The 25,161-nt window shown below is 43.4% G+C and overlaps 1 protein-coding gene across 1 annotated transcript in view; it reads right to left on the bottom strand.

The window, feature by feature from the left end:
- nid1a (nidogen 1a) overlaps positions 1–7,255 on the bottom strand; it is a 48,884-nt gene extending 41,629 nt beyond the window's left edge. Inside the window, exons 1-5 of the mRNA XM_007893846.2 lie at positions 6,968–7,255; positions 5,690–5,989; positions 4,054–4,295; positions 1,137–1,555; positions 226–375 (exon numbers count right to left, since the gene is read on the bottom strand). Of these exons, the coding sequence (XP_007892037.1) occupies positions 226–375; positions 1,137–1,555; positions 4,054–4,295; positions 5,690–5,989; positions 6,968–7,192 (1,336 nt within the window). The 5' untranslated portion in view covers positions 7,193–7,255. The remainder of the gene's footprint in view (positions 1–225; positions 376–1,136; positions 1,556–4,053; positions 4,296–5,689; positions 5,990–6,967) is intronic.
- Between the last annotated feature and the right edge of the window lie 17,906 nt (positions 7,256–25,161).

Raw genomic sequence — 25,161 nt, 5'->3', positions numbered from 1 at the left:
TGCGGTGCTGTTCATTCAAACTACACAAGAAACATTTCTGCTCTAGTTTCTAACAATGCTCTTTAGTGTTGCTGAACTAGGAAAACTTTCTGAAGCATTAGTGGCTCATACTGTGCTAAAGATGAACTTTTTAAAACTTTGGTATAGTCATTAATTTTATGTTTGAGCTGACATTACATTTTTCTAAAGGAAGGATTGAAAAGTCAAAACCAAGATGAATTTTACCTTCTGCTACGCACTGTTTGCCATTCCCATAATAGCCAGGACTACAATGGCAACAGAAGCCCTTTGGATAGTCCTTACACTGGGCATGATTGGAGCACACGTCCCGGCTAGAAGCACACGTTTGTTGTCTCTCTGTATTATATGTAAATACTAGGGAGAAAAATAAAATATTATACAGTGAGACAGACCAAGGGGGAAAACCATAATAGCATCTTTGGCAGATGTCCGGTTGCATTAAACCCACCGCCCCCTCCCCAACGTACGAATAGTGTAACTGTAAAACGACGTGGACGTATTTTTGGGCGAAATCAGCATTTAATCAGAATTTGCACACAAAAAAAAACTTCAAAATGTGCAGTGTTGCAATTAGTTTTAATGCATCTGAAGATACCACTAAAAGGTCAAAATAACAAAGAATGGAGGAACTTGTGGTAAGTATAAAAAATGACCACACACCAAATCGGAAGTTGTTCACTTTGCATATATTCTGCTTATTTTACTTGAGAGAAATGAAGCCACTCATTTTGAAAAGAAAGTTTTAGAAACATTCAAGAGCAGAGTGGGATTAACACAGGATTCAAAAAAATAATTGGCACAATAGGTGGAACCTCAGGGTTTTTAAACAGGCATAATGGTTACTCAGTCTTGCCCCTCACCCAAACCATCAGTGGTGAGACAGTGGGAATTTCAAATCACAAATACACATCTTCTCACTCGCTACTGGGATTGGATCAAATTCTCAGATTAAATAATCGGCTTTAAAATAATTAGCAAAATCTCTGAAGAGCTAAGTTGTTCAAGACATTAAAGGGTAATTATGCCAGCATTTACTGTATTGCCAGCAGCTAGGATCTACTCAGAGACTTAAGATTAACATCCTCCAATTAATTATTGGCAGCAACTCATCTCACCATTTCCGGTCACATCAAATTCTGTATCCAAGAGTTCGACCCTCTGGTTGGGAAACTGTGGATGCTCGAACTGGACCTGTTGTGCTTCCACAGGGTTCGGAACTGGAACATGTTCCACGTAGTGAGGGTATTTGGGAGGCTGCTCTTTCACATCTAGCTGCGAGTCAATCTTATAAACCCCTGGCTCTAGAGGAGTTGCAAATTCTTCATTTAGTTCGATGTCTTCATTTTCTGGTCCATTCTCAACCACATCCAAGTAACGACTGCTTGGATGGTCAATGGTGGTGGCGGCAATGTTGAATGCATTGGGGATGGACTCGGCAGCAAGGTGCTCGCTTACCTCACCAGGAACAATGGTCGAGTTAGTTGAACTCCCAAGCTGGAAAACCCAAACTCCTCGGTTTCCAGAGTTGGTGTCTCTGAAAAAGTCAACATTGAATAAAGCTTTGTAAGAATGCCAGCAATACACTGAGCAAGAGACTTCATGAGATGGAATAGCAGTGAGTCACGGCAGAATACTTTCCACCCCCGTGATAGAAAAGTAAACAGCAAGAAGGATTTTCACAGAACAAATCTAAATTTAAAGCTGCTACATGCTACACCGTATTCCTTAAAATCAGGCTCCCCTCTCCCTCCTTACAGAGGAAGGGTTAACAGATGATTTCCTGAACTCTTGAGTTTTCTGAACTGTACAGGTTGATTTTCTCTGCAGTTCATCATGCTCTGGGAAGTGCAAAACCTCTTCTCAGCATCTTCTTGTGGACAGTCCAGCTAAGATCAGGAAATCCCCATTAGGACACCTGGTCACCTTTTGAAGCTTTTAAGTCAGAATGCATTGCTAACTCTACACTAATGTGTGTTTATGCTAACTATAGAGACAGTCAGTACAAATTAATCAGAAAACAGTGCATTAGAAGCCAAGTCATCTTTCAGGTTGGCACTCAAGACACATTGTTTAAAATAATTACTGTTGAATGATTACAAGGATTTACAACCCATCTTCAAAACAAAATCATAATCAGGAAGCCCAGAACTAGGAAAACATCTGTTATTTACAGGCTAATGTGAACTTTCCAAATACCTTAATGTAATCAGATCATAACCAAGATATGTTACTGCAGGAATCAGAACATAGACAGCTGGGTCATTGCACAAACTACCATGCATATTTAACACCATGCATGTTGAACACCATGCCTTGGGTTTGCAGAGTGAATAAGTGTTAAAGGCCACAGCTTCTCAGTTTTCTCCAAAGCTGAAAGACCATCCTGCGAACACAGGAGTTAACCAGTTCAGAATATGGCTTGATATCTGTGGTCTCACACACACAAGCTCAAACTCACCTGGGCTATCAAACTGCAGCTCTGGCAAGGCAATTCCCCCCATAAAGAGAAAAAAAGGAAAATAATGAAGACATTTTGATTTCACTCCTTAGTTTAAAAGTATGTTTCATCATTGATATTTCTAAAGGGACAACGAAGAAGGACACCTGGCCTGTGCCAGGCTGGCAATACAATGCAAAGCTACCAGCCACCTCATAGCCTTGCAATATTACAAACACATATTTGGTATAACAGGAATATTTTGGAAAAACTTCTCTCTCCCTTCAATTGCTCCCATCTTGTCTGAATTACAAGATGGACAGCTGTGAAGAACAGTGATGTTTTGTGCTTCACAGCTGCATAGATTTTCAACAACAGAATAAAATAACCAACTTACTAGTGTGAAACCCTTGAGCCAAGGTTCCATTCGAGAGAATGTGCCACATGTTAGAATACAAATGATCAGCACCCTCACCCTATTAAAAAAAATTAAAACACAGCAACGCGCGAAGTCTTGAAAATATATCAGAAAAGATTTAATTGTACTTTACTGAATGGAAGTGGCACCAAAGTAAAAGGCATCCAAATCAAGTAGTTCCTGTCCAGCATAGATCTGAACCAATGTTTCCAATGTTTGGTTGTCCTCTGCCCATTCTTCCTTGATAATACACAATCTGGAGTACAATATCACTGGTACCGGCCACCTTACAGTATTACCTCACCTGAGCAACCATTTATCATGCAAGAATTCAGAGCAGACTCTGGCAAGCTATTGAAGCACAGATCTGTCTAATAATTCTTTCTACACTCGTAAACTTTCCAACAAGCGAGCCCGAGATGGTGGTCAAGAGTATTCCCCTCTTCAGCCCAGGGGTATTCAGCCAACTGATGTACCTTACTGTCATCTATGTAGGAACTGGAGTGGCCCTTCAAGCCTGGTCCACTGTGCCTCAACCTGCAAAACCAATAATCGAACCTGGGATCTTCCTGACTTATATGACTGAGTTCTACATTGAGCCCCTCACTCTCCAACAGATTTATTGAGTAAGCTAGGATAGCAAATTGAGTGGTTATACCAGCACACTTTCACAGTCATCTCTGACCGAATAGAGTACCTTACTTTGGGAGATAGAAACAGTTTTTAAAAAAGTCTAGCACTGAAGCCTGGGCTGTTTGTTGAACCATGCAGCTGCCTGACCAAATGAATTGGGCAAGAGGCTGATCGCTACCTGGGCAGCAGTCAGGGCACTACAATCGGTCTCAACATTCCCTGAGCTGGAGAGGGCTAAAATACCAAAATTGGATTCTACATTCTATTCAATGATCCCTGTTGGATCAACCTTCCCTGTACAGTGGGTCTGCTAATACTCACTGTCTGCACTCAATCAGAATACAGCTACTTGGACAAGGTCTCAGAATAAAGCTGGAATTCATGGAACCGCACTCCAGCTCACGACAGTGTCTTTGAGAGGAACAGTTGGTGGGGGGGGGGGGGGGGGTGAGAGTGGGTGGGGTAGAAGAGAAAGAGAGAAAACCAAGAAAAAAAGTACAGACAAGAGAATTTTAAGTTAGTCAAAAAAATATAGGTTTCTTACTGATAAAGGTTCTTAACAGACTGCTCGCTGCTGGATGTAACTGCGTAAGAAGGTCCTTCGAGTGTAAACAGCACAAAGCTGCTCTCTCCTCTGCTGAAGCCAACTCTGGCAGGCAGTTCTAAGTCAATGTTATTTGCAGCTTTGGCATGGGTGCCATAAAACTGCAAGCCATCCTCAGGATACAGAAAGATAGCGTAGGAACTGGATTCATCTGAAGCTAGTACTGCTTGGAAAGTGTTTCTCTGATGGCAAATAAAACAATTAGGATTGTTAAAACAGTAACTGAAGTTACAGCAAATAAATAGTCTTAGCTTAGGAGGCCAGAGAGCCTGGAAACATACACAGAGAGAACATTAATCTGAAACAATTGGTCTGTAGCTGATCAGGCAACTGGGGTGGGCGGGTGGGGAGAAAGAATCACATTGAGACTTGACTCTTCTTGGTTCCAGGCGTAAGTGCAGTTGACGGTAGAAAGGCAAGCACACTGCCTCATTAAGGACTAATTTCATGTAGGAACTAAGCATTTTAGTTTCCCATATATCCAAACTCATGAATATAAAACACATATGCTTTATACCTATTTTTTTTTCTTTTGAGAAAGATTGCGAGACTGTACATGCTTCCCAATGCAAGTAATTCAGGGGGCCAGGGGACATTGGGAAGAAACAGAAACTTTACAGCAATCTGTTTTCAACCCCAATGCTCTGTGCAGCACTGATTGTAACCTCAAAGAGAAGCAGCAAAGATTGCAAAGAAAACTAGCTCAAGAGCTGCAGTGAAGCTGACCTCAAAGACAAAGACATTAACTCTTACCCCCCCACTTACTATTACTTTTACTTGGTCAATTTTTTAATCCTTCTTGCCTTGATCAATCCACGCATTAAAGCTTTCATTAGGAATTCTGTTTATATCTATCATCACTTAAAAACTTTTTTTTTAAAAAACAAACAAAAATGACTTTTTCCCCCCCAAAAAGTGCAGCTACAAGAACATCATCAATCAGCAGCCCTACACACCTCAGCCAGGTGGGCATTTTTCATGTCTGAGCTGAAGCAGTGAGTACTGGCGAGTTGGCTGATGGACAGTGGGATGAGGGTGGGTTGGGTGGGGGGCAGGGAGAAGAGGCTTGCACAGAAGATAAACATGGTCCTTTTCTTACCTAAAGTCCAGAAACGTGCAAATTCTATAAGACTTCACTAGGTAGTCACCAGGCATTACATATTGGGACATTGAATATAAGAGCAAGGATATAATGTTTAGATTTTCACAGCACTTTGGTTAGTCTAGTTAGTGTACTGTATCCAATACTGCATCCAGTTTTGGCCAATCTGCTGCTTTTAAGGCATTGAATTCCACCCATCCCTAGCCTGCAAGACCATTTTGCCTTAAAATTTAAAATTGTGCCAAATTCAATAAAATTCTTAAATTCACTTTCAGTTTGGATGCCAGTTCTTTGAGTTTTTGAAATAATCAATTTCCAAATTAAGAGTGAATTTAAGAAATATCCACAAAAGTGAGCACTCTGGATATACATCTTAAACTTGTTTTTGAGAATGAATCCTCCAAATCTAAGAATGTCCTCTTCAACCAATAACATGGCAAATCTTAATCCAAATGTGGGTTCTGGTCCAATTACCTTGCTTTGTGGTTGGTCCCCTTGTTGCAAATCCTTATAAGCACGCACGTCTTCCCAAGTGGCAATAAAAGCGTTCTCTGGAATGAAGCTCAACTGATGAAAGCCTTGGTTTACCATTAGTGCAATGCGCTGGAGGGTGTACGGAGTGGAGTCTTGCCTGTAGAAGATCTTACCCAGTGCATCCGAAGTGTCCAGATCTGCCAGAAATGGAGCAATGGCACCAAACCTTGGTGGAAACAAATCTACATAATCGACCTCCCGCGGAGGCTTATCGAGAGTGAGGATTCCATTTGTGCCGACCTAGAGTCAAAGGTAAACAATATGAAAAATGTGTTTGGAAAAAAAACAAAGCAATGTTTTATAAAATTCTAAACACTGGATTAGGTGCTGCCAAAAGATTAATAGCAAACATTTTGAAAACTTGATCAAATAGATAAAGCTGATTTCTTTCCCCACCTCTCAAAAATTTGCAGTTAATCCTCGCCCTCAATAGCGGAGACATTTTCCAGCAGGAAAAACATTCACGATTTTCCTAACTGGTAGATTGGTGGGTGTATTTTAATAATGCACAAGAGCCCCCCACCCCCACCCCCCCAACACACACACATTCAAACCTGGCCAAAGACCAATGAAATGGCAAAATGAAGCATTGGTTTACAGAACTAAACAGCACACCTACTGTATTCAGGAACCCAGTATTATAATAGGTACTGCAAAGATAGTCTAAATTGTGCAACAATTTCTGAAAAGAAAACTTCACGCGAACTATCCTATTTAAAGCGGTTTGAAGATGGTTTGTTGACCTTAACTTCAGACAAATCAGAGTTGGAAAAAGGGTGGGTGTGAGGGAGAAAGAAAGAGATCGCCTCTAAGTAAGACTGCATAACTGCAGTGATCTTATCTTAAATCCTCAGTATTAACCCTAACACTGAAGTCTCTGGTGGCAGCACCACATTCCTGTGAAATTCTCCTGATTCTTTGTTAGTTTTGCAGCCCCCACCGGACTGCATAACAAACAAAACCAGGTGTGTCAGTGGGGGGACCCAAAGCCTTTTAGGGTCCAGTCAGTGCCTTTCTCCCTCCTCCAGCTTCACCCCCCACCCCCCTCCCCACCACCACCAGCCCTTCCCACAGCTCAACAGGTCTCCAGCCACCCACAGCATCACTGAGGCTCATTTCATTTCCCTCCTGCTCAGCTGGAGAGAGTGATGGGGGGGGGGGGGGGGGAGCATAGTTACTCCTCAATGAGACCCAAGGGGTTACAGAGTGCATACTCACATACAGGCTGCTCACTGCTCTATCAAAGAAATGCAAGTGCTGGTTCAGCCTGACAGGCTGGGAGGTGGCATCGTCTCCCGGCTCCACCAGACTGTCCCCCACGCCCTCTCCGTGAGGGAATAACTCACTGCGGGACACAGAGCGCACAGTGACCGCCTGCAACAGCAGCAACAGCAGCAGCAGCAGCTCGAACTGCAACGTGCACCTTCTCCTCCGCACCAACATCGTTCACCCGGTGCACACAGACAGCCCTGGAGAGAGAGAGAGAGGGAGAGAGAGAGAGGGAGGGAGGGAGTGAGGAGTCAGTGCTGCTCTGTCCAGGCTCTGCTCTGCTCCTCTCTCCACCGCCTCTCCACTCAACTGCACCCGACAGCCGCCCCCTCGCCCGCTCTGACCAATCACGGTCCCCAGCACAGCCTGACTGACAGGCGGGGGCGGCTGCCCCACCGCAAGTCCTCCCTGAGCCAAGTTCAACCAGACCCCACCAGCACAAGTGCAATGTAAAACACTGCCCCCCCCACCCCCCACTCTCCCTCCCCCCCCCCCCCCCCCCCCCCACCCACCCACCCACCCACCCACCCATCTCCTCTGCTCGGGCATCTGTCCCCGCCACCGTACGGTCCTCCGAGACGTTACTTTACTCGAATAATAATAATGATCCTCGCATTTGATAATAGTGAGTTTCACGAACGTAGGACGTCTCGAGACACCGCACGGGGTTTGCTGTAACGCGTAGTGACTGTGTTGTGCAGGTTACCCACAGGAGGGTTAGAGCGTCACGTAAACCCATGTAGATGGTATTGTTGTAATAATGGGTGGTCCACATTTATTTTGTACAAAATGACCACTTTGTCTTTGAACTCTGTTTAAAATCCAAACCCCGGGCATCACTGGGCATGTGGCTCAAATCAGGCCTCGCTGCCAGATCTGTTTGGACTACACCAAAGCCTCTCGCTTTTCATGACCGAATCCTCCTACCCCAGGCTCATCCTAGTTGGCCCGAGCGGCCAGCTTCCGTGTTGTACATCCTGTGTAACCTTTTGTAAATACAGCAAAAGTAACTCCAGACTCCTCTTCACCATGAACCATCTCTTCCATCCACCCTCCCACGCTGCCTCTATTCTCACTCTCAAAGCCAAATGGAAGGAGGTTTTGGATTTTCTAGTTTTCAAAGTTGGCTCAACTGTCTCCACTTCCTTTTCCTCCTTGCCACATCCCTCACCTTTCAACCCGTCTCCTCTTCTCCCCTTCTCCTCTTTTCTCCCTCATCTCCCGCATGAAACCCACTGCTCCCTTGACCCATTCCTAAATGACTTCATGCTGTTTCTTGCCCCCCCCCCCACCCAAACCCCACTCCCACCCCTACTTGCCAGTGTCATCAACCTCTCCTATTTCCTAGAGCACAGTGCCCTGCCTTCAAAACCATTGTTATCACCCCTTTGGGGAAAAAAAACTCACCTAATACATCCAAACTCTTCAGTTTTCACTCCATCTACTACCTTCCCTTCTTCTCCAAGGTGCTGGAATGTAATGTTGCCTCTCAGCTTTATTCCTTCCTCTTTCGTAGCACCAAGACAGCCTTGGTTAAGGTTACCAATGTGCAACCAGGGCCTCTTTAACCCCCACAAACTCTTTGCTGCTTTCAACACCGTTGACCATTCTATCCTTTCCCATCATCTCTCCTCCCTGAACAACTCTATGGCTCTGCACTTTCCTGATTAAGCTTCTTATGGCCTCTATTAGCTGTAATAGGTTATCCTCAGGCCTCCTCATAGTCACTTGTATAGTTCCTCAGGGCTGTATCCTTGGTCCTCTCAATTTCCTCATCTATATGCTCCCTCTTGGTAACATTATCCACAAGCATGGGATTCAGTTCCATAAGTGCATGGATAACACCCAACTCTACCATTCTGCCTCTACCATCAACTCTAGAATAACTGGTGTCCGGACAGACAAAATTCTCACCAGCTTGAAACTGAGTTTATATTATCCCCTTCCTCTCTGGTAGCTCCTCTCTCCCACCAAGATTTCCCACTCGAGGTAAATGTCAAAGCAAGTCTCTCAAATTCTACATGTGTTCCCATCATTATTTCTCAACCCATGGTCAGATTTGATTCTAAGATGTTTGCACATAGTATAAGGACCTTTATAAAATTAAAGAATATCTGATAATCATTTTGGGGGGAATTGTCAGCAAAGCATGATTTACAACAGTAATAGTTTGAGACAGCAGTCGATCATTAGAACGTCTATCTGAAAGAAGTTCCAGGCATGAGTCCTATTTTCAAGATAAATAGCAATAATCATTTGATATAAGCTTGATATAATGTCAGCAATGTTTTATCAAGCATATCAAAGGATTAAAGCACTTCACAGGTGATTGCTTTAAAGTGTAGTGGCTGTGTGTAGGCAGGCAAATGTGGTAGCCAACTTTGCACAAAATAATGTCCTACAACTATGGATTCATGTAAAGGGTTCTTTAATATCTGCCTAAAAAGGCCGACAGAGTTTTGGCTTAACCTTTCAAATGAAGGACATCGCCTCAGACAATCCAGTGCTCCCCAAAAGTGGACTGGAGCATCAGCCTTCCCCGAAATTTGAACTCAAAACCCTGATGTTGATTTTGAACCCATTTACCCAAAGGCGGGAATTCCAGTAACTGAGCCAAGCGGACACTGAATGATAAGCTTACATAATAATTCCAACAGTAGATATTGTAACAATTTATATCATATTGTCATAATTCCATAGAAACGGAATGATACAGCAGGAGGCCATTTGACCCATTTTTCCATGTCAATGTTTGCTCCTCAAGAAGCCATCCACCGTAATCCCAATTCCCTGTTCTTTCTCCGTTCCCTGTCACGCCCTTCCTCTGTATTTGCATGTCCAATTAAATTTTAAATGCCCCCATTTTGCATCTAGTTTACAGTCCAATTTCCCACAAGATTCCTTTGATGTATCCATCTCTAAATCTAATAATCTTGATTATTTTTAATTGACAGGAAATAGTCTGGTTCCTTTGTAAAACCTTGGTGGTTTCTTGTTACTTCCTGGGCTGGAGGGTTGCTGCTAAAAAAAATGCATCCTGCACTGCCCGTAATTTTTAGTCTGTGTTTTGAATATATGACCCATTGTTTGCCAAACCTGTTCATCTTAAATGCCTTTGTTTGGTCTGTAGAAAACAAAGTGGAAACCAAGCTCTCAGAGGGTAATTCAGCAATGGAGTAGACATACAGGCTTAGAATGGTTAGAGGACTAGGAGTGAAGCATTCAAAGGTAAGAGTTGGCAGCTTTGTGGTAATTTGTGATACTTCTTAACACATGTCTTCATAATAAATGTGTAATTATCAAATTTCTAAAACGTTTGAATATTGTCAGCACATTCAATAGTGTAGAAATTCAATAACCTAGTAAAAATTCTGTTAAGAAACACTACAAATTAGACCCCATTGTTTGGCCTCACGCATAAAGAATGAGCACTTGTGTAATGTACTCATGGGTGGGACGTTTCCATGGAACTGTAACCCAGCAGGCGTAAGAGGAGAGTTATGGGAGAAAATTGGAGTTGGCTAATAACATACATATGTATGAATTTGAATATATATATCTCATTTCCCCAGTACTCTGATATCATCTTGTTCAAAACATATATTATGTGTGTGTGTGTACATACAAAATCCAACTGTTGCTATCAGGAGTTCATTCATGAGTACAATTTCATGTGAAAATGGCTATGCTGATTGATTTGACATAGTTCCAACGCAGGCTTAACACAAGCAACTGTTGACTTTGTCTTCATTCAATATGGCAAAGGCTGAAAGAGTAGTGCAAACTTGCAGAAGCTGAAAAAAACACATGTATAAGTGTACAGTATACACAACAGTTCTCCATATTAGTACAATGATGCCATTCTGTTCTGGGATGTGCACACCAGCACCTAGGAGTGCTATAATTGACTTCCATGACATGAGGTAAGGAGTTGCAGAAAGAAGCACATGCAGAGGAGCTTAAATAAGATAGTTTAAGAGAACAGTACAAGAGGATGTGCTTTGCACTGGCTTGAATGCTGATCCAGAGTTGCCCAAGTCAGAATACTGGTTAGTTGCACAGTTATATAGGATGGGAAAAAATCAAACAGATATCTCCAGGCACTCATTAGTTGCTGACATTGATGTCTGGATGGAGTCTGGGACTTACAGAACTGTCTCCCACAGACTCCCCCCAGCACATGCCAGTGCCTTTCAAAGAGGGAGGGGGAGGGAACGAATGTTAGCTCATGAAAATGTTTCAGGTAAGTTTCTCCCAAGCACTTTTGCTGTCTAATAAGGGGGATATTGTGAAGCACCTTGACACCATGACACTAAACCAACGTGGCCCAAGAATGAGTTTCAACATGATTTATATTATGTTGTGCATTTTGTAAACAATCAAAAAAAGAGATTTGCCAAACATATTGCCTTTTAACCTTTCGTTCTTGCATACTGAAGCTGATGGGAAGGGGAGAAAATAGAATAATACCAAAGGTCCATTTAACTCAATTCAAACTTTCCATTTTGATGTGGCTATACCATCTTCCCATCTTTGATCACAATGTTCCTATATAAGTGTTGAAAGCAACAAGAAAACATACAAGCTAATGTTGCAGTAACCCCTATTGAGCCTCAACCACAATCTCACAGGAAAAAGGAATCCTTATGTTGTCTGTCTATTTGTTGGTTCTGTTATTCATTCCATTCCCTGAGGAGATTGAGGATACTCTAAATTCTCAAAAAGAAAACATTGGCAGGAGTAATGTACATTGCATTCTCTATGAAGCATGACTAGTTTTTGTTTTGCCTTCTGGGAGTGATCAAGTGTCAGTGGGAGTATATGGATATTTGAAACAGTCCAGAGCTGGGGGCGATGAGTTGTTCTATACCTTAGAGCTCCAGAGTAGTTGTTTTTAACCTAGTATATGAACTTCAAAATGGTAAATATTTCATTTTAAAGTGTGCTCCAGAAATCCTTAGTATTTTACAAACTGAGCATGTATGACAAATTTCTCTAACTATGAACTACAAGCCAAGTTGAACTCAATACCTACAATATTCACGGTTTTTACATTTGCCTCTTTCCTTGTCCATGTAGCTGTTGTACTGTCACCACAAGCAGTTAAGGCCACAGATGTTTCAAAAGCTGATGTCAGTTCTGCTATACGACCAGCAGGAAGTTAGGCCTCTTCATACTTAGTGGAAAGGTGGGGTCAAGAAAATATCAACCTTTTCTTTGAACAGAAACACTTTGTTATCTTGAGTCACTCATATCGAGCATCCTCAGCCCAAACCTTCCAAGTTTAGCTTCCTGATGAAATAGTTGGTACCACAATTGCTCAATTCAGGTCTGAGCCCATAAGAAATACAAGGATTTGAAGTTACATCTTTGGTCTAGGTCAAGCTTGCTGGCCTCAGCCTGAGCAGCAATACAATCACTACTGGAAAGAGTAAAGTGTGCAAAAATTGGCTGCCATGTTGGCTTACAAGATACACAGTCACTCCACTTCACAGTAATTCCTGTGAAGTGCTTTGAGATGTCTTCCAGACGTGAAAGATGTTACATGAAATGCAAGGATTATTATAAGTATAAATTATTATTATAAGTCAGCATCCCACTTAGTAAGCAACACAAAGGACCATGAAAATAACTGTGAATTCTATGTGTAGTTTTTATAAAACATAAAACATGGCTGCACAGACACAAGCCAATAACTGAACCTTGTAATTTTTCACAATGTGGAGCTTTTTGCTGGTGGTTCTTATTTTGCCTCAGAGAGAGCTAATTCACTGACCTGAGTTTCCTCCATACCTTTCAATGGGGGAATGAAAATCTTTTATCCTTCAATTCCTAAAAGGCACAGTATCATCTTATCTCCTGCAAGACTAAACGATAACTACTACAATTACTCTGCACTTTATCCTTCACCTTTCTCTCCCTGGAGATAAATAATAATCGTTGCATTTGATATAGTGCTTTTCACTTTTTCTAGATGCCTCAAAGCGCTTCACAGAATATACTATAAAGTGAATTGACTGTATATTTGTGGGCAAAATGCAGCATTATATTATTATTTATAAATTGACAGGATTACCCCGCTATTTTGGCTCAATATTAACCTTTTAATACATCCCAATATTTGATTTGGTTTACTCATTGCCACCGAGCATTGTTGTGATGGCTTCAATTTATTGTCAATCAAGACCCCCAGTCTTTTTCATTTTCCATACCTATTATTTTCTTTCCATTAAATAATAGTCTCTTCCTAGATTTTTGTCCCCATGTGAAGCACTTTGCATTTCTCTACATTGAATTTCATCTGCCATTGTTCTGCTTAATTCCCAAGTTCAATCCTCCTTTAACCTATCCTGTTCAGCTTTGCAGTCTACCATCTTCATTAGCTTTGTATCGTCTGTAAACTTAGCCAAATGTGCTTGTGACCCCTAGCTCCAGATCATTTATGAAGATATGAAACAAAAGAGGTCCGAAAACAGACCCCTGTGCAACTCCACTAGTAACATTCTTCCAGCCTGATGACATTCCCTGTACCATCACTTTCTGGATTCTATCAGTCAGCCACTTACGTATCCATTAATAATAATAAACCTTGAGTTTGATAAAGTGTCTTATCACATCTTCGAGACACCTTAAAGCTTCTCGAAGATGTGATAAGACACTATATTAAATATACAGAATATACTGTAAAGTGAACTGACTGTATATTTTGTGGGCAAAACATGGTAGCCAATTGCACACAATGGTGTCCCACCAACAGTCATGGATCGAGTGATCAAATTTTTTGTTAAGGGATTGTTACCCCCAGAAAAGCGATCCGACAATCAACTAACAACCAGGTTCCTACTTACTGCTAGGTGAACAGAAGTGTGTGGGGTAAGGAAACTTGCCCAACATTTTGCCCTGCCTGGGAATCGAACCCACATCCTCTCGCTTGCGAGGCGAATGCTCTAACCACTAAGCTACAGGACTCAACATTGTAAAATACTTCCATTGATTCCCACTTTCTTTATTTTCAGTACAAGCTTTTCCAGAGGAACTGTATCAAAGGCCTTACTAAAATCCAGATATATAACATTCACTGCCTTACCCTTATCAAGCTCATCTGACACACCGTCAAAGAAAACAGTAAATTAGATTGGCAGGATCTCACCTTCAAAAACCCATATTAGCTATATTTCATAATTTTATTTCTGTACAGATGCTCCATGATCTTATCTTTAATAAGGGTCTCCATAACTTTACCCACAATGGATGTCAAACTCACTGCTCTGTAGTTTCCTGGGTCACTTTTGCTACATTTTTAAAAATAGAAATAACATCTGCTTTCCTCCAGGCACCCCTCCAGTATTTAGTGATTTTTGAAAGATTTGTGCCAAAGTTCCAGCAACTTCCTCTCTTAGTTCCTTTAGGATCCTCGGATGCAATTTATCCAACCCCTGAGGTTTATTTACCTTAAGTTTGCACAGCTGTTCGGCAACCATGCTAGTAGTGATGTGAATAGTATCTCAACTTATCTCTACAACACCCTTGATCAAGTAAATTACCTGTCTCTTCCTTAGCAAAAATTGAGGCAAAAAACTTAACTTTGAGGATTTATCTGGGAGGCCTTGAGAATGAGCATCAGCAGATTGTTCCACCAGGGGCAAAGGATTGTCGTAGCTGAATCCAATCCAATCCAATGCTTGTCTGGAACGTATTAACTAGATAATTACAATAATTGATAGAGTGCCTTATTGTGTTGTCAAGATGTTTTAAACTGCTTTACTGTATATACTGTAAAGTGTAGTGGCTGTGTAGCACATAAACATGACAGCCAATTTGTGCGTAGCAATGTCGAACAAATAACAATGAAGTGAATGATAATTTTATCTGGGGAACTGTTGTCCGGGCCACCGGGAGAAACTCCCCTCTCTTTTTGACTAGTGTCATGGGAGCTTTGTTGTCAGATGGTGCCTCTGGGTTAACGTCTCAGCCAAAGGACAGCAGCTCTGACAATGCAGCACATCCCTAGCCCTATATTGGAGTGTCAGCCTAGCCTGTGAACCTAAAGCCCTGATGTGGGAATTGAACCCACAATCTTCTGACTCAGAGATGAGAGTGTTACCACCTGAGCCAGGCTGACATCTTTACCAGGAATGGGAACTTTTTTGCAATTTTGCTGCTCCCGAACCCAGGTGTTGTAGTCAAATGTACTGATCGAGTACAGTTGAGCCTAAGATGAATCAACAAATTTAGCACAAACAAGGGATCGAACAAGGGAGCTCTCTTTAGGGTACATATGGCTCAGCTGCTCACTGAGTCACCACAAGGTGTCTTAATTGTTTTTCTCTCAACATTGTACGCCTTATTATTTCTTCTGATCTCAAATGGAGTTCTCACATTTCCCCCATTGCTATAGTTGGCTCTAAAAGGCTTGGCTTCTACTTTCATACCAAACATTACCTTTATTTGTGCAACTTTCAACTCCTATTTAAATCTTAAATCAATCCAACACTTTAATAGAACCGTCTATGAGTCGAAGGTTTCCAAGTCATACTCTTAAGCAGGATACAAGAATAGTTTGGGCACTTGCTAGTATCACACTTCACACCTCTGGCCCCTGACTTTTCTCCAAAGGTTAACTTTCTCATTCTGGCCTGCTAAAGGGTTCACTCTCGACTCTGAATCACAAGGCTGTGGGGTTGTGGGTCTGAGCCCCACATTGGGAATTTGAGCTCATAGTCTAGGCCTCCACTCCAATACAGTACTGGTGAGTGCATTAAGATATTAAACCAAGATTCCCTCTGCCTGTTCAGGTGGCCGTTAAAGATCCCATGGCACTATTCAAACAGAGTTTTTCCCGGTGTCCTGGCCAGCAATTTCCCAAATAAAATTGTTTTTTCACTTGATGGTTGTTTGTCGGATATAGCTGTGCGCAGATTGGCTGTTGCGCTTGTCTACAAAATACACACCTTACAGTTCCCTACACTCCACAGTAAATCTTGTGAAGCACTTTGAGACATTTCAACACTGTGATAAGGTGCCATAGCAAATATAAGGATTATTATATTATTTTTTAAAAACTACTTTTGTTATTGCTGTTCTGAACGTGATTCTTGATACTCCAAAGCTCCAAAATCATTCTCCTTCACATTATTTCCTCCTATTCATGTACTCTCACTGAATTGAAATCATCACAGTATCTCCTATGTTAATTCAGTCTTTCTCGGCATCTCAGCACTGTGAGGACTCATGACTGTCCTTACTTCCATTAGAGTTCCCTTCTCCCTCACATACACAAGCATTGATAATCCAACCTTAGCCCCACCTAACCATAAACCTTTTTTGTCTTCTTTTCTACTGTCTTCATCTTTGGTGGTGACCTGTGTTTACGGTGTTGTCCTACGTTTGTCAATACATAAAATGCCATATATCCTTCACAGCTACACACCCTTCACTAGATGTCATGATGTTAACAGCCGACAAAATTCCTTCCAAAAATAAATCCCATGTTATCATAAAATATGAATTGTACTTTTAATTGGCATTGATCGACGCTGCTTTGTTTTTAGCACCGTATTATGTGGTTGATAAAACAGATAGAATAGACAACTAATTTGTTTTCATATTCGCATGGTTAAAAAATAAGCTTAGTTTGACAGCATCTGAAAAAGCGTTTGATTAAATAACATCTGATTATTTTTTATTTATGCTCACCTTAGCATTATTTCATCAAATTATTTCTGCAAATGTAATTAATGGTGAGTACCAGCTATCAGAAATGCCAGTTCTCTTTCCAATTGTCAGAAACTGCTGCGCCCTCTCGTGGCAATATAAGGGGAACAAATGACAGAAACCACACCCGCAACTCTGCAATAAACCAAACTCCAACATATGCTGGAAATTATTTACTAAATTAACTGCACAGGGAAAAAAAAGTCAAACTAGCAAGCATGCAACTTATATCCTCCCTTCTCCAAGATTACCTGACCCAGAAATTTGTACAGAATGTTTGGCAGAGGGAGTTGGGAATTACAAGCCAAGGTAATAGGACATTATGTTTTGGGTTGACCAGGTGTCTTGACAAATGTGGAAACCCATCACCATGCTTAAGGATATCCAAACCAGAATGAAAGCTCCATGGGTGCAACCTACACATAAAGATTTACATTCGTTAACTAACTTGCCGAGCCACGGATGAGAATTTTTTTAAAAAATCCTTGCAACTGATATAATGTCTATCACATTGGGAGGACATCTTATAATAATAAATAATAATCCTTGCATTGATGATCCTTGCATCATTGAGATGTCTCAAAGCGCTTCACAGTGTATATCGTAAAGTGTGTATTGACTGACTGGGGAAACGCGGCAGCCAATTGCCCACAATAGTGTCCCACAGACAAATTGAGTGACCAATTTTTTTTTGAATGATTATTACCTCCGGAAAGCAATCCAACAATCGACTAACAACCGGGTTCCTACTTACTGCTCGATAAACAGAGGCAAATGGAATAAGGAAACTTGCCTAAGGTTTCGCTCCACACAGGAATCAACTCCAGGTCCTTGTGAGGCGAGCACACCGACTACTACACTACAGGATTCCAACGGGACTGATATCCAGATTAACAAATTCAAAAAGAAATGGTGATAAAATAAAATCTGAGCTGTTGAGTGCCACATACAATACAAATTTACATTTATATAGCATGATTATCACAGCTGAAGATTTGCAGCCAGCCTAACCTATCCCTAACAAACACTGTTGTTATGGAGGATGGTACGGCATTTAAGGGCAGCTTCATGGCACCAGTTTACCTCAATCTCCACAGGTGGCAACCATAGTGAGAGGGTTTGAAAGGGTGGTGTCACAACTATGGCCACTCAATCTGTCTTCAATGGAAGGATCTTTACAGGACGGCCACATGCCAGCCAACTTGATATTCTCGAGATTTAAATCCAATGTCAGGTTTATTTAACCCCAACTGCTAAGTCTAGGTATTTATGTAAGCGTGATCGCCGTGAAGCTGGCTCTAACTCCTGACTTTTGAGCAACAAATCAGCGTAGACTCCCTGCAACCACTTCACTTTTTTAAAATCATTCACTCCTCAAACCTGGACTTCGCAAATCCTTCCGCTGCGAGCCCAGGAGCTTGGAACCATGAAGTTGAAATGTTTGGACACACATCTCATACACTAATATTTAAGTTAATATTTAACATTGAGACTTTTCTATCACTGAAGAGAGATAAGAATAGCACAATGCACTTTGCCTCTTCTTAGCGCAGTCCTAAAGCTGAACATCCAAGCACAAGCCGGTGTCCAACACAACCCTCCAGATACTGATTCCAATGAACAATTTGGATGGTTGCCCCTTGTACCTTTCAATCTAATGTACTGTATCAGTTAATAGATAACTGATCAATGTTCAATGGCATTTTGCCTTTCATTCAGCAAAATATTACCAGCAAGGGATATGAACCATGTTCTTCGGAGAATAATTCCAACAAAGTGGCAGCATTAAAATTGATCTTATCATCAGTTAACATAGAGCAAGATTGTTTGAACAAGGTCTTGCTGTCATGGTTTATTTGATGCATGGCCGCTGCTGAGGTTTGTCCTGGGTCAAATACATTGTTCATTGTTCAGGGACGTGTGCTGATGTCTTCAAAAACAGGCATATGCTTCCTACAAACTAGAATATGTGCTGGATGGATTTACTCACAGTTCAAAGGTGAAGGAAAATCTGTATGACACAATAAACCCGATAGTAATTGTTAAATAGTGTTTCCTGCACTTCTAATGAGAGCCATTGTCCTGCTGTGGAATGACAGGATACAGAGCTTTCACAGTATGTTGGATACATTTAAAGCGTCTGTTCCAAGGCTGGTTCTTTGGTACAAGATGCTGACACTTCGAAAATTATTGTGCATTACAGGTCAAAATAGAGAAGATGCCAGCCTAGCTCAGTTGGTAGCATTCTCGCCTGTCAGAAAGTTGTAAGTTCAAGCCCCACGTTAGAACGTTCAACTCACATCGACTTGGCTGACACTTCAATGTGCTGGGGGTGTGCTGCAGTCTCAGAGCTGTTGTCCTTCAATGAAGTGTGAGTCAGTAGCTTCAGGTGGGAAGGGGTAAAGGTCCAAAATTGAAGGAGGAAACAGTTTAAAAGAATTCCTCCTCCCTTAACAGAAAAACATTATATCGTACTGCTAATAATTTAATACACTTTTAATAATACGCTTTTAATTCGGAGCTTTGGGATTTCCCTTTCTCCCATGATCAGCAGTAACCCCCATCCCAACAACAGCAACACACAGTAGGATAAAAATTGCAACGAACAACATGATACTTCTCACCAATGTTAATTATCATGTTATACACCAGGTGGCGGCACTGAACACCAACCTTCTGAAGGCTTTCTGTTTGATTTTGGTTTAAAAAGTATTTATCAGGGAAGGAAATCAATCTTGGATTTGAAGTTTGGGGTTAAATTCTTGTATTGTCCAGAATTTCCTTGATGGGCAGGGGTGGTGTTGTGACTCGCTAGCTTACGCACAGCATACTGTACCAGTGTTTACTTTGAAATTTCACCAAATGATGGCATAATAATAATCCTTGCATTTGATATAGCGCTTTTGACATCAGGAGGACGTCCCACAGCGCTGGACAGAGTACAGCATTTCAGACCCGAGCTGGGGTTGGGGAGGTAAGGGAGGGGAAGAGGGGTGGCCGATGGCATGGTCGAAGAGGAGGGTCTTGGGGCGGGACTTGAAAGAGGCTAAGGAGGGGGCGAGGGGGAGTGATTGGGGGATGGAATTCCAGAGGTTGGGGACAGAGTGGCTGAAGGCTCTCCTGCCAATGGTGGGGCGGGTGGGTCGGGGGACGTGGAGCAGGCCAGAGCCGGCTGAGCGGGCGGGTTGGTAAGGGGTTAGGAGATCGCAGAGGTAGGGTGGGGCGAGGCCATGGAGGGCTTATATGTGAGGACCAGGATCTTGAACTGGATTCTCTGAAGGATAGCGAGCCAGTGGAGTCGGGCAAGAGAATAGACTGTAAAGTGAATTGACTGTGGAGGAAATGCGGCAGCCAAGTGCACACAGCAGTGTCCCACAAATAGTCGTGGATTGAAATGACCAATTTATTATTTTTTTTCTTGAGGGATTATTATCAGGCATGTGGAGTAAGGAAACTTGCCCAAGATTTCACCCTGCCGGGCATAAGGGACAAATACAGTCTATGTCTGGACAAATCATTTAATAGTGATTGATGGGTTTCTGTCTGAAAATGAAACATTGATGGATTATGATCATCAAATTAGAAGGGTGATGACTTTTGTCATGTGGGCCTTCTGTAGAATAAGTTTGTAGCACCAGCATTTTGCATATGTATTGTGCAACAATTGCTTTAGTTTCTTTCCAGCTCATTTTTATTGGCATGTGTTTTTTCTCCATGTACAGTAACTGAGGTGCTATTTACCAGGGCATGCCTCAGACTCACTAATGGAAATACGACAAGGAACCAGTTTTAAGGTTAAAAATCTTTAATAGATTTTCTGGGTGCCAGAAAACGTGACCTGTTGTAAAAAAAAATCCTAAAGGACAGCAAAGTACCTCTTTTTTTCTCCCTCATTGGAGTAGCTGTTCCTATCCCAAGACATCTTCGAGACTTCTCAGATACTAATTTTATACCACATTTTATAGGGGTTAAAGTAGATTGTTGCAGTAACTGGCACGAGTGGATTATCCACAGAACTCTTCGCAATGTACATTTGATCCACATTGAATAAGATCGAGACAGAGCACCCAATGAGAACTAAGATATATAGACCAGAAAGTCGAAGGTTTGAATCCTATTCTGAGTTAATTGATCTCTGATGGAACAACAGCTGAGGCGCTACAATATGTCTTGCTGGCTCTCAGTTGAAGACGAGGAAAATAAACCAAGATTACTGTTATTTGATCGCTATGCAGAAACTCTATGTGCTGTGTGACATGTACCAGTATCCAGTTCAATTGATGATGCACCAGTGATTGAATAGTGTGTCAGCATTCATTGTCAGAGCACGAAGAATGACCGATGGCCCAAGGTACCTGCAAATCCAAGGAAAACTGAGTGATTTTTTTACAGGAGAAGAGGGGAGGGAAGAATACTGTATGAAGAGGAATTTTTTTTAAAAATGTTTAAAGTCCCAAAGTTATCCTACTCTTTTCTGAGTTCTGTGCAGTGCGCTAAGTGCTTGTTACATCATTAATTAAATATTTTGATTAAAATATACACTTTAGGGATCCCAGGGGTTAAATGCTAGAATTCAAGCCATTTTTTTGACGATCAGAGACCCCTGCCGGAAAGTGTGTGTGTATGTTTGCTATCATGTCACAAAGAACAGAAGATTGCAGATTTAAATCCATGTGCTGGGCTAACAAATCTCAGAATCTGTTTGGGGTGCTCCAATTAGCAGTAGCATCTCTGAACAACTCAGCGGAAAATCAGACAGGTTTCTGCTTCTGATTCGAGCCAGCAATCACTGCAGACATGAGGCAAGAACAGGGAATGGGCTCAGTTATGATGCCCCACTCAGTAAGCCTGCTGTTTATATCATATAATAATAATAATTCTTGTATTTGATATAGCGCTTCACAGAATATACTGTAAAGTGAATTGACTGTATATTTTGTGGGTGAAAATTATAACACTTAAGAGTTAACGTTATGTTTTCCTAACTCAGAAAACCTATTCAAAGTTAAAGGGCTTTTCTCTATTAAGTTATCAAGAGTGGTAGAACTACTGTGGAAGGTTGCCATTTTCGCATAGAAAATACACAGTTACTTCACTTTACAATAAATCCTGTGAAGCGCTTTGAAACATCTTTCTAAAGTGAAAGGAGCTATTCGAAGTGCAAGGATTATTAACTCAAAGAACCCAACACCTCTCTCAACCAGCAAACAAACATACGTCTTTCCAATTGCTAAGAGAGGGTATAATAATCTTGCTTTGTTACATGGTAAAGAAGAAATTTGCAAAGAGCTATTTAAGGGAATTTCCTGAATCTTGATGGTGGGGGTCAGACCAATCCTCTCAGCAACAGGAAATGTTATACTCCACTAAATCTGATGATGTCATTCCTTGGAACCATTGCAGGGCAGCAGAACCTCTGCGTGTACTGACTGGATGATAAACCTTAACACTTTAACAGTTATGTATGGAGTGGAAGGAAGCGTGCAGTCCTGTGAAGCCCAGCTCCTATTCATTCATGGTGGAAAAGGAAATGCTCCAGCAACCCAAAGGGATCTGATACGTTGCCAGTGAAAAGGTTCTGAATCTTTAACTCTTACAGTGTTCCTTTGTAAATTGCATTGGTCCTCCCATCGACTCAGCACAGGAAAGAATTAACCAGTATGATTCCACGGCATAATGCACTCTTAATTCCACAGAACTCCTTACGTAAACTGTTCTTCTCTCCATAAAGGTCATAACTAATGCAGACAATGGGTGCTTGAAAGTACATCCGGGAGCACAAAGCACCTCCATTTCCTTTCATAAATTAAAGACGTAACATGTTCTCACAGTTGGCAGAGCTGACACTTCATTAGGAGGTAACGTTTTTGGTTAAATATAATCTTCTAGTTATTATGATGAAGAGTTATTGAATGAGGAATGGGTCAGCATTGTTTGGCATTCTTGTATTTTAATTTTCCCTTTGCTCAGATGCTAGAGAACCTTCTTTGGGGGGAGGGTCTCCATGGAACTGAACTGGCTCCAAGGTGACGTATTTGGCAACTGAATGTCAGAGTTCAGTCAACCCTCTGTGGTGGTCTCAATGATCAAGTTTCTGAGCCACGTGGGTCCACAATTTTCCAAGGTACTGCTGATGACAGCACAGCCAGTCTGGCTCATTGGCAGGACTTGGAAGGGCAGACCAGTCACTGGGGGCAGGGAATCCTCCCATTCAGCTCCTGTTAATGCTTTGTCGAAGTCCTAACTGATAGGGTGATCCTAGCTGGACAAGCAGCAGGAAAGTTTGCCAGACAGTGCTATCATTGGCAAGCTATGGGGTTTTAGTTGGTTGGACTCCAGCAGTTATCCCAACACACACTCTGGGGTCCCCAAGCTTTGGCTCCTGCCAACCTGCACCTAATACTTTACGGAATTAGGTAAACAGGATGCAACCCTCCAGGGAGAGAGTGCGCATTACATTCCAACAATCTGTCTCTGGAACTCCATGCGTAGATGGGATGGCTTTCCACATGTTTCGACACCCAGCTGACCAAAAAAAGACAAGCACAAGTTTTAACCACAAAACACAGTCACCCACTTTACAGTATGTCCTGTGAAGCACTTTGAGATATTAGTCTCTTGTTCGTTCAATCTTTTGAAGATTATTACTTTTTTAAAGGATGTCACAGGTTTGCTGTTATTGGCTGTGATGTGATTTGAGGGCTGTGGTGCAAGTAGCATGAAGTGATTTGAGAATATCATGTGATCTGTAAGCTCCAAATGATGCAAAGAGGCAACCCAAGGGCCATACCCCCACCGCACCCACCCTAGGGGCACACTCCCCTCCCACCTCCACCCACCCCAGGGGCACACTCCCCTCCCGCCCCCACCCACCCCAGGGGAACACTCCCCTCCCCCCTCCACCCACCCCAGGGGCATACTCAACCCCCCCCCCCACCCACCCCAGGGACACTCCCCCCCCCCAACCCCCACCTACCCCAGGGCGCACTCCCCCGCCCACTCCAGGGGCGCACTCCCCCGCCCACTCCAGGGGCGCACTCCCCCGCCCACTCCAGGGGCACACTCCCCCACCCACTCCAGGGGCACACTCCCCTCCCCACCCACTTTAGTGGCACACTCCCCTCCCCCACCTACCCCAGGGGCGCACTCCCCTCCCCCACCCACTTCAGGGGCACACTCCCCTCCCCCACCTACCCCAGGGGCGCACTCCCCTCCCCCACCCACTCCAGGGACACACTCCCCTCCCCCACCCACTCCAGGGGCACACTCCCCTCCCCCACCTACTCCAGGGCGCACTCCCCTCCCCACCCACTTCAGGGGCAAACTCCCCTCCCCACCTACTCCAGGGGCGCACTCCCCTCCCTCACCCACTCCAGGGACACACTCCCCTCCCTCCCACCCACTCCAGGGGCACACTCCCCTCCCCCACCCACTCCAGAGGCACACTCCCCTCCCTCCCACCCACTTCAGGGGTAAACTCCCCTCCCCCACCCACCCCAGGGCACACTCTCCCCCACCCAGGCACACTCTCCCCCACCCCAGGGGCACACTCTCCCCACCCCAGGGGCACACTCTCCCCCACCCCAGGGGCACACTCTCCCCCACCCCAGGGGCACACTCCCCCACCCACCCCAGGGGCACACTCCCCACCCACCCAGGGGCACACTCCCCACCACCCCAGGGGCACACTCCCCTCCCCCCACCCACTCCAGGGGCACACTCCCCCCCCAACCCCAGGGGCACACTCCCCTCACTCCCACCCACTCCAGGGGCACACTCCGCCACCCACTCCAGGGGCACACTCTCCCTCACCCCAGGGGCACTCCCCCCCCACGCCAGGGGCACACCCCCCCCCCCCCACCCCAGAGGCACACTCTCCCCCCACCGCAGGGGCACACTCCCCCCCCCCACCCCAGGGGCACAAACTGGTATTGCATGGGTGCAGAGTGGATTGATTGCTGGCTGTGCTGAGTGCTGGAAGGCTGTGAGGGATCCCCGTCTCCTGGGCGGCGAGAATGCAAAGGGAAAGGATGATCAGCGCAGTCTCTGGGAGAAAAAATGCGTGAGAGGGGCCCTCGTTGACCTGCTGAGGTGTCAGCTCAGGGTGGGCACCAATGACCAGTGCAGTGAGGTGTCCTTCCAGTGAGGTCCGGGAGGGCACCACCACCATCACCATCACCACCACCACCAACACACACACACACACACACACATATACCATCGGAAGCTTTCGGGGCTGTCCAGAAACTGCAGGTTTCAGTTTCCTGCTTAAACTGCTGACAAAGCGTCACAGAAATGAATCATGTTGTGTGGTTTTTTTTTTGTTGCTTTGATCATGTGGCTCTCTCCCTCTGCTGCCAGAGGAGGAAGTTTGAGAGAGTTGTTGTTCGTCTGGGCTTCTCCTCCAGCTGGTGAGGAGAGGGATGGGG

Source organism: Callorhinchus milii, unplaced genomic scaffold, assembly GCF_018977255.1.
Source record: "Callorhinchus milii isolate IMCB2004 unplaced genomic scaffold, IMCB_Cmil_1.0 Scaffold3, whole genome shotgun sequence".
NCBI classification, from domain to species: Eukaryota; Metazoa; Chordata; class Chondrichthyes; order Chimaeriformes; family Callorhinchidae; genus Callorhinchus; species Callorhinchus milii.
Note: the sequence above shows the minus strand (reverse complement) of the source record. Positions and strands in the feature narration are given on the sequence as shown.